General features: G+C 39.2%; 1 protein-coding gene across 3 annotated transcripts in view; it reads left to right on the forward strand.

Annotated features, from left to right (window-relative positions):
* Positions 1-13,107, forward strand: part of NDC1 (NDC1 transmembrane nucleoporin) — a 45,392-nt gene that overhangs the window by 16,042 nt on the left and 16,243 nt on the right. For 2 of the 3 annotated variants that reach the window (XM_032302282.1, XM_032302284.1), the window contains exons 7-13: positions 115-166; positions 2,511-2,646; positions 3,399-3,491; positions 5,220-5,301; positions 7,558-7,713; positions 10,502-10,747; positions 10,848-10,963. In XM_032302282.1, the coding sequence (XP_032158173.1) occupies positions 115-166; positions 2,511-2,646; positions 3,399-3,491; positions 5,220-5,301; positions 7,558-7,713; positions 10,502-10,747; positions 10,848-10,963 (881 nt within the window). The remainder of the gene's footprint in view (positions 1-114; positions 167-2,510; positions 2,647-3,398; positions 3,492-5,219; positions 5,302-7,557; positions 7,714-10,501; positions 10,748-10,847; positions 10,964-13,107) is intronic. The other variant, XM_032302283.1, reaches the window with a different exon arrangement.

Genomic DNA, 13,107 nt, shown 5'->3' on the forward strand with positions numbered 1-13,107 from the left:
CTGACCAAGGTCTTTGTGTCTGTGTGGTCATCTCATCAACCTCATACTAAAGCATGGTTAAGATTTGCTGTATTAACTTTTTATGTTCATAGCATGGTATTTTTTTCCTTTCAGGCCATATTCCTAAAGCTTGGATTAGCACTGCGATGGATCTTCAGATAGATGAGTAAGTGACAGGTGAAAAGTCTGATTTTTAACACTGCTAGTTTCCATCCTTTTTAGGTGTTTCCACTTCCAGATGGTGGTGTTCAGATTTAGCCTTTAAATAATTGTGTTCATTTTGGAATATACCTGGCTCGCATAATTTAAAATTCCAGTGCCATAAAACAGGTTATACAGTTAAAAAGAATCCTTTTGCTCCAGTCTCTGTAGTCACCCAGTTCCTCTACCTGGAAGTCAGCAATGATAATTTGTTCTTCATTAGATATAGCTTTTATATTATGAAAATGTGAGCTTCTTGAGTTGCACTCTTTTGCTTTTCTCCTCAGTCATCATTCTCTGCTATGTTGGAGTAGGCGAGCACAGTGCTATGGTATTATTCTAATTTTGCCTCTAAGGAAGCCATAATTGAGCAGGGTCATGGGACCAGTTGAAGGTCATTAAGTGGCAATCAAGGGGTCACACTCTGGTGTATTGCTCTAGTTATTCCCAATGTACTTTGCCCATAGTTAAAGCTTTAATCTTTACTTGGCAAGTAAGTGTAAATTTCTCTAGTAGTATTTGTTCTTTTAGTTATTATTCAACTGTGAGGTTTTTTTGTGCATCGTATATGGATTTAACTACTACCATTTTTGGGGAGTGAAGATACTTATATTTGTGGGTGCTTAAGATATTATGGTTCCTACTTTGTGAATTTCAATTTCTAACTTTAAAAATTCCTAGGTAAAATTTAGTTTTGTCTTCTGCTTAATTGCTCGATATGAAACTAAATGCATGGGTCATTTATTATGTTAATTCGAATTTTACATTGGGTCAAACGGAAAAAGAAAAACAATAATAATTTGATTATAATTTAATATAGTACTTTTTTCTTTCTTTCACTTAAAATGTATTTTGTTCATATGGCAGTGCCTAATATACTGTCCTTAATACATGGTGGGCCCTCAATAAAGATTTACTAAAGGGGCGCCTAGGTGGCTCAGTGGGTTAAAGCCTCTGCCTTCGGCTCGTGTCATGGTACCAGGGTCCTGGGATTGAGCCCTGCATCGGGCTCTCTGCTCATCAGGGAGTCTGCTTCCCTCTCTCTCTGCCTGCCTCTCTACCTACTGTGGTCTCTGTCTGTCAAATAAATTTTAAAAAACCTTAAAAAAATTTACTAAAAATCTGAAAATAACTTGCTTCTTCCCAGGAAATGTTAAGTACTATGCTGGGCACTCCTAATATAAGGTGTTTCAAATCTCTTAATAGCCATAAGAGGTAGAAAGAGATTATATGCCACTATTATATGGAAGAAGAAGTTGAGGTGGGTTAGGTCAACCAGTTAACATAATCAGCACTGATAAATGGCAGAGCAAGAGGTTCTAATCCTGTTTTTAAAATTGCTAGTTGTGGGTTCCTCGGTGGCTCAGTGGGTTAAGCCTCTGCCTTTGGCTCAGGTGATGATCCCAGGGTGCTGGGATCAAGCCCCACATCGAGCTCTCTGCTCAGCAGGGAGCCTGCTCCCTTCTCTCTCTGCCTACTTGTGATCTCTCTCTCTGTCAAATTAATAAATAATATCTTTTTAAAAAATTGCTAGTTGTGTGGTTGTAGGACTATGAGGACTTTGCCTATTGATCTATTCAGTGTTTTGGTAAAACAGTGAGTGTTCACTTTATTTAGCTTTTTTTTTTTTTTAAGATTGTATTTGAGAGAGAGACAGAGAGTGCATGTACGGTATGGGGAGGGGCAGAGTAAGAGAGATGAGTGGACTGCCCGCTGAGCACAGAGCCCCATGGGGCTGATCCCAGGACCCCAAGATCATGACCTGAGCTGAAATCAGATCCTCAACAAAATGAGCTACCCAAGTGCCCCTTCTTTTAGCCTTCTAACAGTTTCTTAAATTATTTTAAAAGTAAAGATTGTGATTTTTAGATAGTGCCATGTCCTGTTAACTATTGTGGAACTGTTTTTAGGGTGTACAGATAGAGCTGAAATCTGACCCAGGAGAGGTGCTAGTCCTGTTGAATGGTTATGTATCAAATTACAAAGTAACAATAGTAAAATTTTACCCAGCCTCTAGGGGTTGGTTTATAGGCTTGACTCATTCTTCCTTCATAGTAAATGACAGTGAAGATTTGGAACAGAAGAAACTGAGCACAAATTTAGGTCTGTTCTTCCTTTAAGGCTCCCTTATGTAGTTCATAAAAAGGTATCAGGGAGCGAATTTTATGGGGTGCAAAAGGAAAGGCATCTATATCACCATTATTATTTAGAAGTAAGATTTATTTGTTTTTCATTATGAGGCCCAAGTCTATTAAATGCTTAGATTGTATTTTCCTCATAGGATTAAACAGTAATTTCTGCTTTCATAGGCACTTTCACAGGCCTCTTGACACTGTGCGTGGCCTCCTCAATCTCTCATTACTCTACCATGTCTGGCTGTGTGGTGTCTTTCTTCTGATGACTTGGTATATCTCATGGATACTCTTCAAAATCTTTGCCACAGAGGTTTGTAATGAGTTTTTTGTTAATGCTTTTGTGTTTGGGAGTGCACAGACTTATTTATAGCAGAGCACTGAGCAGTATGCTCTTGTGCCCAGAGCCATTATGAGTAAGTTGGGTTTCCGTTTCCTTTCTAAGACTTTGTTAGGGATGTATCATTTGTGTGTCTGCTGTCTGTCTGTCTGTAAGAAACAGTGTTACTGCTCTTGATTTTTGGCAACTAAACTGAACTGCTAGTGGAGCTTACTTTGTTTTATCTATAGTGTAATTCTATTCTGAAAGTTTCCCTTTCTCTATTGAGCACATACTAAATGCGTGAATTTTAAATCAGTTTTCTGTGCTATTGATATTACTACTATTAAAATATTTAATGTAAGACAATAATTGTTCTTTGAGAGAAAGTTTTAAATTTTATATTGAAATGGTTTTAAATAAATGGGATTTCCATTGTCTTTGTCATCCAAGTGTTTGTCTTAGAAAATGAATGTTTCATTTTACCGTCTCTGTAGGTTTGTAGAGAATATTTGTTTCTATTTTTGGCAGCCAGAGATCTAATAAAATTGGGAAAGTAACATTTTAGAAAGTGGTGTATTTGGGTATATTTAATTTTAATGCAACCTGTTATTAAAATACTGAAGATACTAATTTGTTGTGTTATCTCCTGTTGTAATAAATTACCGTCAGTGTGAAATTACTGAATGTAATAAAGTCAAGAAAATCATCATTTCATAGTCTTTATATTTGATTATATTTGATAGGCTCATCTGTTTCCTGTTCAGCCACCATTTTCCGAAGAGTCAGATGAATGCCTCCCAAAGGTTTTAAACAGCAATCCTCCCCTCATCGTTAAGGTACCTGAACTGTACATTTTGTGTCTTCATACAGTCACCTCTAACTTGTCTTATGGAATGGACTTAATATGCAGTGTATTTGATACATTTTTTGAGGGCCTAGAATATTCTAGTACCAATATTGTAAAAAAAAATCAAATACATGCTATATTGAGTGCTGTTTACTTTTTCAGTTTTTATTCCAAGTGACTAAAATACAAGAATATATTTCAGTGTATTTGTACAAGCTAAACTAAACTGTATTTAGGATAGATATAAAAATAGTTCCAACCATGAAATGCCATGATATACAACCATGTGCGTTAGCTTTTCACAAACTCCTTATGGTAGCAAAACAAAATACCGTCTTTCGTTTGTTTGTTTTGTTGCTGTTGCTGTTGTTTTTATCATGAGTCAAAATGTATTTTTACTCATGTAGTATTGTTGGCTGTTACGATCAAAGGTAGGTGTACACATACAGTGAACTCAAAATAGATAATCATAATGATCCTAAAATCAATTTTATTTTTTTAATTTTATTTTTTTTAAAGATTTAATTTATTTATTTGACATCACAAGTAGGCAGAGAGGCAGGCAGAGAGAGAGAGGAGGAAGCAGGCTTCCTGCCGAGCAGAGAGCCCGACTCGGGGCTCGATCCCTGGGATCATGACCCGAGCCAGAGGCAGAGGCTTTAACCCACTGAGCCACCCAGATACCCCCTAAAATCAATTTTAATGAGAAGAGTTTAAAGAAGCTGTAGTAAGTTCACAAATTAAACCTAAGTGAGAATAACTTGTTTGGATTTAAATTGCATTTTGAAATTTTCAAGTAGATCTGTAATATATGTAATACTGTTAAGAGATCATAGTGCTTAAAAAAGAATTTGAAGAAAATGGAACCCAGAGTTTGGAGTACACTCTAGAAAAGTTGTAAATTGATAAGAAAATGACCCACTGAGGTTCTGATTATCTTTAAAAATCAATTATGACTAATTTATTAGATAAAACAAATATATCAGGTACTCATTGTGTTACTTAACAAATCTGTATTCACTTGGTAGATGTCAGTCACTGCTAGTTGCTTAAGGCATAATAATGAATTAGATGTAGCACAGCCTAATGGAAAAGGCAGATATACAAACTAATGAAAATTTACTGTGGTAAGTGCAGTGGGAACCACTTATTCTGCTTAGAACCAAAAACAAGAAACCTTCACAGAAGTTATGTTGTCTTGAATGATGAGTGAAGGGGTTTGCCAGGAGGCAAAATGACGATTTTTGGTAAAAAAGTACAACATATGTTGTGTGTCTGCTGTGTGCCAGGTACTGCCTTTGGATGTGGTAGCAAGTAAAATGCTATCCCTGCCTCACAGTTTAGTGGGTGGAACCACATGAGACAAGGAAACAGTTACAATAAATTATGTTAAGTGCAAGAGTTGAGAGCTGTGTGAGTATATGTTTGTCTGGGGGGACCTGGGAAGTTCCAGGAGGAAGTGATGTTTTAAGTTTCCCACCATAGAAGTGGGAAAAAAGACACAGAGATCCGTAGATGGAGCCGCCAGTGAATGGGGCAGCCTACAGAAGGTAGAGGCAGGAAAGTTTTGGGAGTCTAGAAAGTGGAAGAGTATTTCCTTCATGAAAAATTTCAACTAATTTCCCCTTACATATATAATGCTGAGCCCAATTCATAAATAAGATTTTTATATAGAAGTTAAAAAAATTAAGTAATGTGTATTTTTTTTTCTTTTTAGTATTTGGCATTGCAGGACCTGATGTTGCTTTCTCAGTATTCTCCTTCACGAAGACAAGAAGTTTTTAGCCTTAGCCAGCCAGGTATTGCTAAAAGTAACAGACGCAGGCATGTGTGTGCAGAAAGTGTTCCACTTAAAGTTTTTGGTGAGAGAGATGTGTTTAATACAATATCCCACAGCTGTGAGTCCATTAAGTGAAGTATTGATTTAAATCTTATGTAAGTAAGATTCTAACCACCGCTATGGGTAGAAGTTATATTTCCAGAAAAGTATTTTTAAACTCTTATATGTTATCTTCCTCAGCAGCCTCATTCCCTTAACCTGAAAAAATTATGAGGTAGGTTGACAATTTTAGGGCAGAAGAGTACAGTTTAAGAATCCTCAAAGTTTTAATGCTATAAAGGGTCTTGAAAATCAGGTGGTCTAATCTCTAGATGGGGGATCTAAGTCTCAGAGAGATTAAGTGTCTTACATAAAGTTAATGTCCTAGAGTAAGAAATTTTGTCCTTTGACTCCCAAGTACAGAGCTCCCTCCTTTTGCCATGCTACCTTGCCTCCCTTTATTTTTTTATTTTTATTTATATATTTTTTATTAACATATAATGTATTATTAGCCCCAGTGATACAGGTCTGTGAATCACCAGATTTACACACTTCACAGCACTCACCATAGCACATACCTTCCCCAATGTACTTTGCCTCCCTTTAAAAAAAGTAAAAGAGTACTAGATTTGATAGTGACCCAAGGATGCTCTTGGCAACTCTGAAAGACTTCTCCATTTTTACTTGTTACAAACTCCTTGTTACAACTATGCCAGTGCTCTCCCTTGTTCCTGGATGGCAAGCATCTCAGCCCAGTCACCAATGGAGAATAGGGAACCTAGGTAGCTTTTCATCTCTGTAATCAGCTTTTCATTATTTGACTATACTTGCCAATTCCCACATTCTAAAAGAAACCTCTATAGTTAAGTGTTACATGGAAATGAAATTCAGTTACATGAAAGTATAAATGATTGAGCCACTCTCTTTTTAGTAGCATGAAACATCCAGAGCTGATGCTGTGGAAAATTAACCAAGTCTTTTCTATCAAACTTAAGTTCACCAGGGAATGCTCTATGCATTAAATATTTTCACCAGTTACTCCAGTAAACTGTAGTAGGGTGACATGTTCTCTGCCAGAGAACTTACATTCTAGGGCGAATTATTAAAATTTAACTCAAGCATTACATAGTTCTTTAGTGGTCCTGAGTTAAGAGCAGTACAAAACCTTTTGAAACTTATTGATGGAGTACTTTGTTTGCATGCAGGTTAAGTTGTGTTCCTCTTGAGCTGTAAATGGGGACAGTGTTTAGGGAGGGATCTAAGTGAGGGGAGGAGCATTATTTGTCACCCAGGCTGGGGAAACCAGTTTTCAGTGGACTCCTCAGCTATTCTTAACATAAAGAGATTGATTAGTTGGTTGATTTTTACATGGCAGCTATAGGTGATAAGGTCTTAGAAAATGAAAAGATAATGAGAAGGAAGGGAATTTTTACAAGATTTTGGATTGCAGTAGTTTACTAAATAATAAAGAATGTAAATTCTCTAAGTGTAAAGTATGATTGTTATCATGTTATCAAGTATGATTATTACCTGTGTTATACCTACAGATATAATAACAAATAGGGGCTATTATTAATGAAAATGTAAGAAAACATAGTGGGCCAGACACAACAGTTTATATAGGTAATTGAGGGTCATGGGTTGCCTCTCATTAGCCATGCTTGTATTCATTGTCTTAGTCTTTAGTCTGTTCAGTGGTGCTAAGGAAGTAATCCTCTTTTTCACTGAACCCATACTCTAGTGTTTGGCTTTATTTTTAGCAGCCAGTATTAGAGTTTTTTGTTTGGTTTGGTTTTGTTTTATGCTAAAATAGCAAGCTTTTGCTTGTAGAGTTTTTGGAAAATTATTTTGCCCAAATATTTATTGAACTCCTGCTATGTACTAGATGACAGGAGTATAAATAGTAGCTTAGCCAAGTAAAGTGGGCCCTGATGCAAAGTGTCATAGCATTTTTTTTTTTTAAGATTTTATTTATTTATTAGAGAGCGCACTTGCACATGAGTGGAGGGGGGAGAGGCAGAGTTCAGAGAAGCAGACTCCCACTGAGCAGGGAGCCTGGCCCAGGGCTCCATCCCAGGACCCCAAGATTATGACCCAAGCCGAAGGCAGATACCCAAACAACTAAGCCACCCAGGTGCCCCTGTCATGTAGCGTTTCTTATTGAATTTTCTCCTCACTTTGAGAAGGTGACTGTAAGATTATGTACATTTTAAAAGCTGGTATTTGGACCTCCTAGGTGGACATCCCCACAACTGGACAGCCATTTCAAGGGAGTGTTTGAATCTTTTAAACGATATGACTCAGAAACTGGTTCTCTACCAAGAAGCCGCTGCTACAAATGGGAGAATGGTGTCCTCTTACTCCGTGGAACCCAAGAAATCAAATTCTCCAGGTAGTTCCTATATTACTGTGAGAAGGCAAAGCATGTACATTTTTTTCCCTAAGATACATGGCAGTAGTCAATCTCAGGATATGTATACATGACTGTGAGGGATTTATTTTTAGGGAAAATTGATCTAATACATAGAATATTATACTGAACCAAGAAAAAGGCCTGGGTATCACTATAGATTGAAGAAATAAGGTCTGCTGTATCCGTGGTGTTAGAAAGGTTAACAAACTGTGGCCCATCTGATAGAAGCCTTTAGCTTCCTCAAGTGCAGAGCCAGGTGAAGCATTATATGTCATACTGGGTGCTGTCCTTGTCGCAGTATCCCTGAGACAGGTAGTTGTTGGACAATGCCCAGAGGAGAGCACCTGCAGTGACTGAGCAATCTCCCCATGGGGCCATCACATTCATTGTTTTAAGATAGCTTCATAGGATATTTGAAAGATGGAAGCTGAGAAGCACGGTGGAGGGACAGAGACTATTTGACCAAATTCCTTAAGTAGAAGAAACCTAGGAATGTTAGACTGATGAAAGGTCTTAACGTCCACATGCCTTTTGGAGGCAGGCCTTGAATGAAAATGAGCAAAACTGGCTGGGTGAGGAGTGTGGTAAACTTGAGAGCCCTGGCTTCACCCAACGGGGAAAGGGTAAGCTTCGGTCCACTGTTCCCCTGTGGGAATTTGGACCTGGTGTTCTGTGTCGCATCCCCCCTCCCTGCCATTAGGTGAAGCCTGAAAGCTAAAAATACTGTGGGTAAAATTTTCCACTTTTTAAATATTGGCAATTGATCTTGATACTTAAAAAAATCCCTGTATGGGGGCACCTGGGTGTCTCAGTGGGTTAAAGCTGCTGCCTTTGGCTCAGGTCATGGTCCCAAGGTCCTGGGATTGAGTCCCGCATCGGGCTCTCTGCTCAGCGGGGAGCCTGCTTCCTCCTCTCTCTCTCTCTGCCTGCCTCTCTACCTACTTGTGATCTCTGTCTGTCAAATAAATAAATAAAAAATCTTAAAAAAAAAAAATCCCTGTGTGGGTCATAGCAAGCATCATTACTCTGGAGGGGCCATTGACCAAAAACAAAAGATTACAAATGAGAAATGATTTAAGTAAGGCCATGAATGTCAGATTGTAAAAGATTGTAGAGTGTCTCTGTTCTCAACATTCGGATTACCATTTCTTTTTTTCAACAAATTTTATTGAATGCTTACTATATACCAAGCAGTGTGCTAGAAGCAAGAGATTCAAAGATGAAAAAACACTCTTAGAACTGACTTCTGGTGGGAGGCACATAAATAATGACAAGACAGTGTAACTGCTAAAAAGATGTCTGTCAAAAAGGAGTCTGAATGGGTAAGATAATGGTAGATAATAGAAGGCGGCCTTGTGTGTCCAGGTAGGAGTTTGTATTTTGTAGGGATAGGGTGCCATTAGTGAATTTTAAATAGGCTAGTTATATCACATTAGCATGTTAGATCATTGTAACCCTGGGTTAGTGGGGAGAGTCAGGGGTCTGATCAAACAGGAATTGTGCGTTACTTTAAGTTGCTGTCACGTTCCATTGCTCAGTCAAAATTTGTTTCTAATTTTGTAAAACGTAAAAACTTCTGTCTTAATTTTTTTAAAAGATTTTATTTATTTATTTACTTGACAAAGATCACAAGTAGGCAGAGAGGCAGGCAGAGAGAGAGAGGAGGAAGCAGGCTCCCCGCTGAGCAGAGAGCCCGATGTGGGGCTCGATCCCAGGACCTTGAGATCATAACCTGAGCGGAAGGCAGAGGCTTTGACCCACTGACCCACCCAGGTGCCCCCGTCTTAATTTTTAAATTGATTCTTCAAATATTTCCAAAGTTTGGCACTTTAAATATTTGATGTTTTATGGCGGTTTTATATATACATATATGTATATATACATACATATCTATATATGTATGTATATATTTTAAGATTTTATTTATTTATTAGAGAGAGAGAGTATGAGCATGAGCACAAGCAGGGGGAGGGGCAGAAGGAGAGGGAGAAGGAGGCTCCCCAATAAGCAGGGAGCCCAACGTGGGCTGGATCCCAGGACCCTGGGATCATGACCTGAGCCGATGCTCAACCCACTGAGATGCTCAACCCACTGAGCCACCCAGGCACTCCTTATGGCGGTATTATTAAGAAGATAGAATACTAGTGTAATTTATTTGTCTTTGTGCCTTGTACTGAAGTGGCTGGAAAAATATTCCTTTGTTTTTATACAACAGAATCTATAAATTGGTGGTTATAAGATAATTATTGAGCAAGGTGTTTACAGATCATATTTGTAGATGATTCTGGGCAAATTCATCTCTGGTGTGACTTTTGTTAACTCAAAAAAATGCTGTAGAAAATGGATAAGTGTGCACCCTGTATCAGTACACTTTCACAGTACAGGTTTGCTTTAGTCACATGACTGCTGCAGTAGGAACTTGGGGTAGCACTGGGCATATTCCAGTGCGGTAATTGAAGTTGCCGTTTGAAAGTGAAATATAAATTGGTAAGTTCATTCAACACAGCTTAGATTTAGAGAAACTGTCCTTGAAGCTGAAGATATTCTCTGCGGGGAGAAAACAAGCGGGGCTGCACCAATCTAACAGAAGGGGGTGCAGAGTGCTCCGCGAGCGGTCACTGAGCTGCAGCAGTGAAAGCTGGATGTTGAGGATGTAAACCCAAAGGAAACCCACTCCTGAGCCTTGGGTAAATGCATGAAACCAAAACCCGAGGTGCGTGCAGTTTGTTCGGGCTGCCTCTTAAGCACTGGATCTGTTCTTTTACAGAAGAAGCTACTTTTCAGACCCCAAAATCCAGCCAGATGCCTCGGCCTTCAGTGCCACCATTAGTTAAGATGTCACTGTTTTCCTCCAAATTGTCTACGCCTGATGTTGCCAGTCCCCTTGGAAGCCCGTTTGGCTCTAGTGTGGTGAATCGGATGGCTGGAATTTTTGATGTAAATACCTGCTATGGGTCCCCTCAGAGTTCTCAGCTCATAAGAAGAGGGCCAAGATTGTGGACTTCTGCTTCTGGTAAGGGGACTGTTTTCTAGAATTTGAAATGTAGTTACAGAGACTTATAACCCGAGTTTTCACCTTCTTGGTTTTTTGTTTTGTTTTTTGTTTTCTTTAGATCAGCAAATGACTGAATTTTCTAATCCTTCTCCATGTACCTCTGTTAGTGCTGAGGGTAAGACAGCGAGACAGCCCAGTATGATTTATTCATGGATTCAGAATAAACGTGAGCAGGTAGGGTGATAGAGTTATAGGATTTATATTCGCATGTATCATTGAGAGCATCCAGGATTGACTCATATGAAATTGCTGGTATTTGACTGGTTTGGAGCTATGTAAGTTGCAACTTCATATGACTTCACCTAATGCGATGCCTTTGCTCTGTAAATTCTTTCATCTAAGAAATATTTGCTGAGTTCTTTATATATGCAGAGTGTGGTTTTAGGCACTGGGAAAATACTGAACTAAAGCCCCTGACTATTTGTTTACATTCCAGTGAAGGGAAATAGATGAACAAGCAAATGTATTAAACTGTATCTCTTTCAGTATTAAAAAATTCTACTAACGGTAAGACTTACTTTGGGTACCATTAGGAAAAAGTTGCCAGTTAAATCATGTTATGCTATTGATTATAAGATGGATCCCAATACGTTACATTCAAATTATGAACAATATGTGTTTTAAAAGGGAAGAAGTTTGATGTCTTAAGTGCTGTACAGAAGAATAGAGCAGTTACGAGAGGTCTTGTTGCTTGGGTGACACCTGATTAGAGACCTGAACGGAAGGCGGAGAGCAGCAAAATGCAAAGGTCTTAGGTGGGAGTGGGCTTGGTTTGGGTGAGGGATAGTGTGGACACCAGTAGGTGTTGGGGAAGTCAGAGAGGTAGCAGCACCCAGAGTTTATCAGGCGCATTAGTTGTTTTGAAGACTCACATTTTCTCTGAGTGAGACGGAAAGGCACAGGATGGTTTTGTTCATGAGAATGATGTGATGTAACCTTACATTTTGAAAATGCTGCTTTAGCTGTCGTGTTGAGGTAAGATTCTCGGAGGGCAGGAATAGAAGCAGAGAGACAGTTGTAAAGCTGTTGAGGTAATCTAGTGGGAGGTGATGGTATCGATGGTTGTGGTGGGGACTGCAAGATGTAATCAGGGTCTGGGTATATTTTGAAAGCAGGCCTAATAGGATTTGCTTATGGTCTGGTTGTGACGTAAAAGAGTTAATGTTGATTTTCGGATTTTTGGCCTGAGTATATTCTGATACAGTATAGTTGCAATTAGCTGATTATTCTGGAAGAGGAGATTTGATAGAGGTGAGGTAGGGAAATGATGAGATCGGTTTATGTTCTTTTGAGATACTTATTAGACAACCAATTGAAAGTACTAAGAACTGAGACATATATCTAGAGCATAGGGAAAAGTTTTGGGTTAGAAATGGTAATTTGGAAGTCATCAGCATACAGGCAGTATTTTTTTTTTTTTTTAAAGATTTTATTTATTTATTTGTCAGAGAGAGAGAGAGTGAGAGCAAGCACAGGCAGACAGAGCGGAAGGCAGAGGCAGAGGGAGAAGCAGGCTCCCTGCAGAGCAAGGAGCCCGATGTGGGACTGGATTCCAGGACGCTGGGATCATGACCTGAGCCGAAAGCAGCTGCTTAACCAACTGAGCCACCCAGGCGTCCCAGCATACAGGCAGTATTTAAAGCCATGAGACTCCATGAAAATTCTTTGGGATTGTATACAGAAGAAGAAAGAAGCAAGAATGGGATCCTCTAGCGATTCCAGGTCTGGGTGGTGAGGAGGAATGGCAGAGGGGACCAAGTGACTGTGGAGGTGGGAAGAAAACTGAAGAGGAGAAGTGAGTGGTGCCACATGTTGCTGATGGGTAGCCTGAGAGCCGCTCTAGGATGAACTGATCTGTGTGTGGGGGGGGGGGTGGGGGGGTGGAATGTGGAGGTCATTGAGTCCTTGATGAGCTTCTGGGTGGAGCAGATGGGACTAATGCGGATTGGATGGGGCCAGGAGAGATTGGGGGAGGAATCCGGCCACAAGGAAAGCTGGATCTTTCAAGGAGTTTTGCTATTAGGGGTGCAAAGAAAAGGGGTAATTAATAGCTGGAGGGAGTTGAGGGGTCAAGGAAGGGTTTTATGTTTTAAGATGGGAGGAATGACAACATCTTTGCTGATGGAATGATTGATTAATAGAGGCACTGCGGGCATTTCACAGACTTTGGGATCCCATTTGCCTTACGTATCATAAATCCTGCCATATCATGAATTCACTTTCAAGTCAGTTGGGGTATGTAGCTTTCAGTTTAATACTAAGAAAATTGTTTTCCATGTAAATGTCAACTAGTAGAAAACCATTTCCTATCTTAAGAT

Source organism: Mustela erminea, chromosome 10, assembly GCF_009829155.1.
Source record: "Mustela erminea isolate mMusErm1 chromosome 10, mMusErm1.Pri, whole genome shotgun sequence".
Taxonomy (NCBI): domain Eukaryota; kingdom Metazoa; phylum Chordata; class Mammalia; order Carnivora; family Mustelidae; genus Mustela; species Mustela erminea.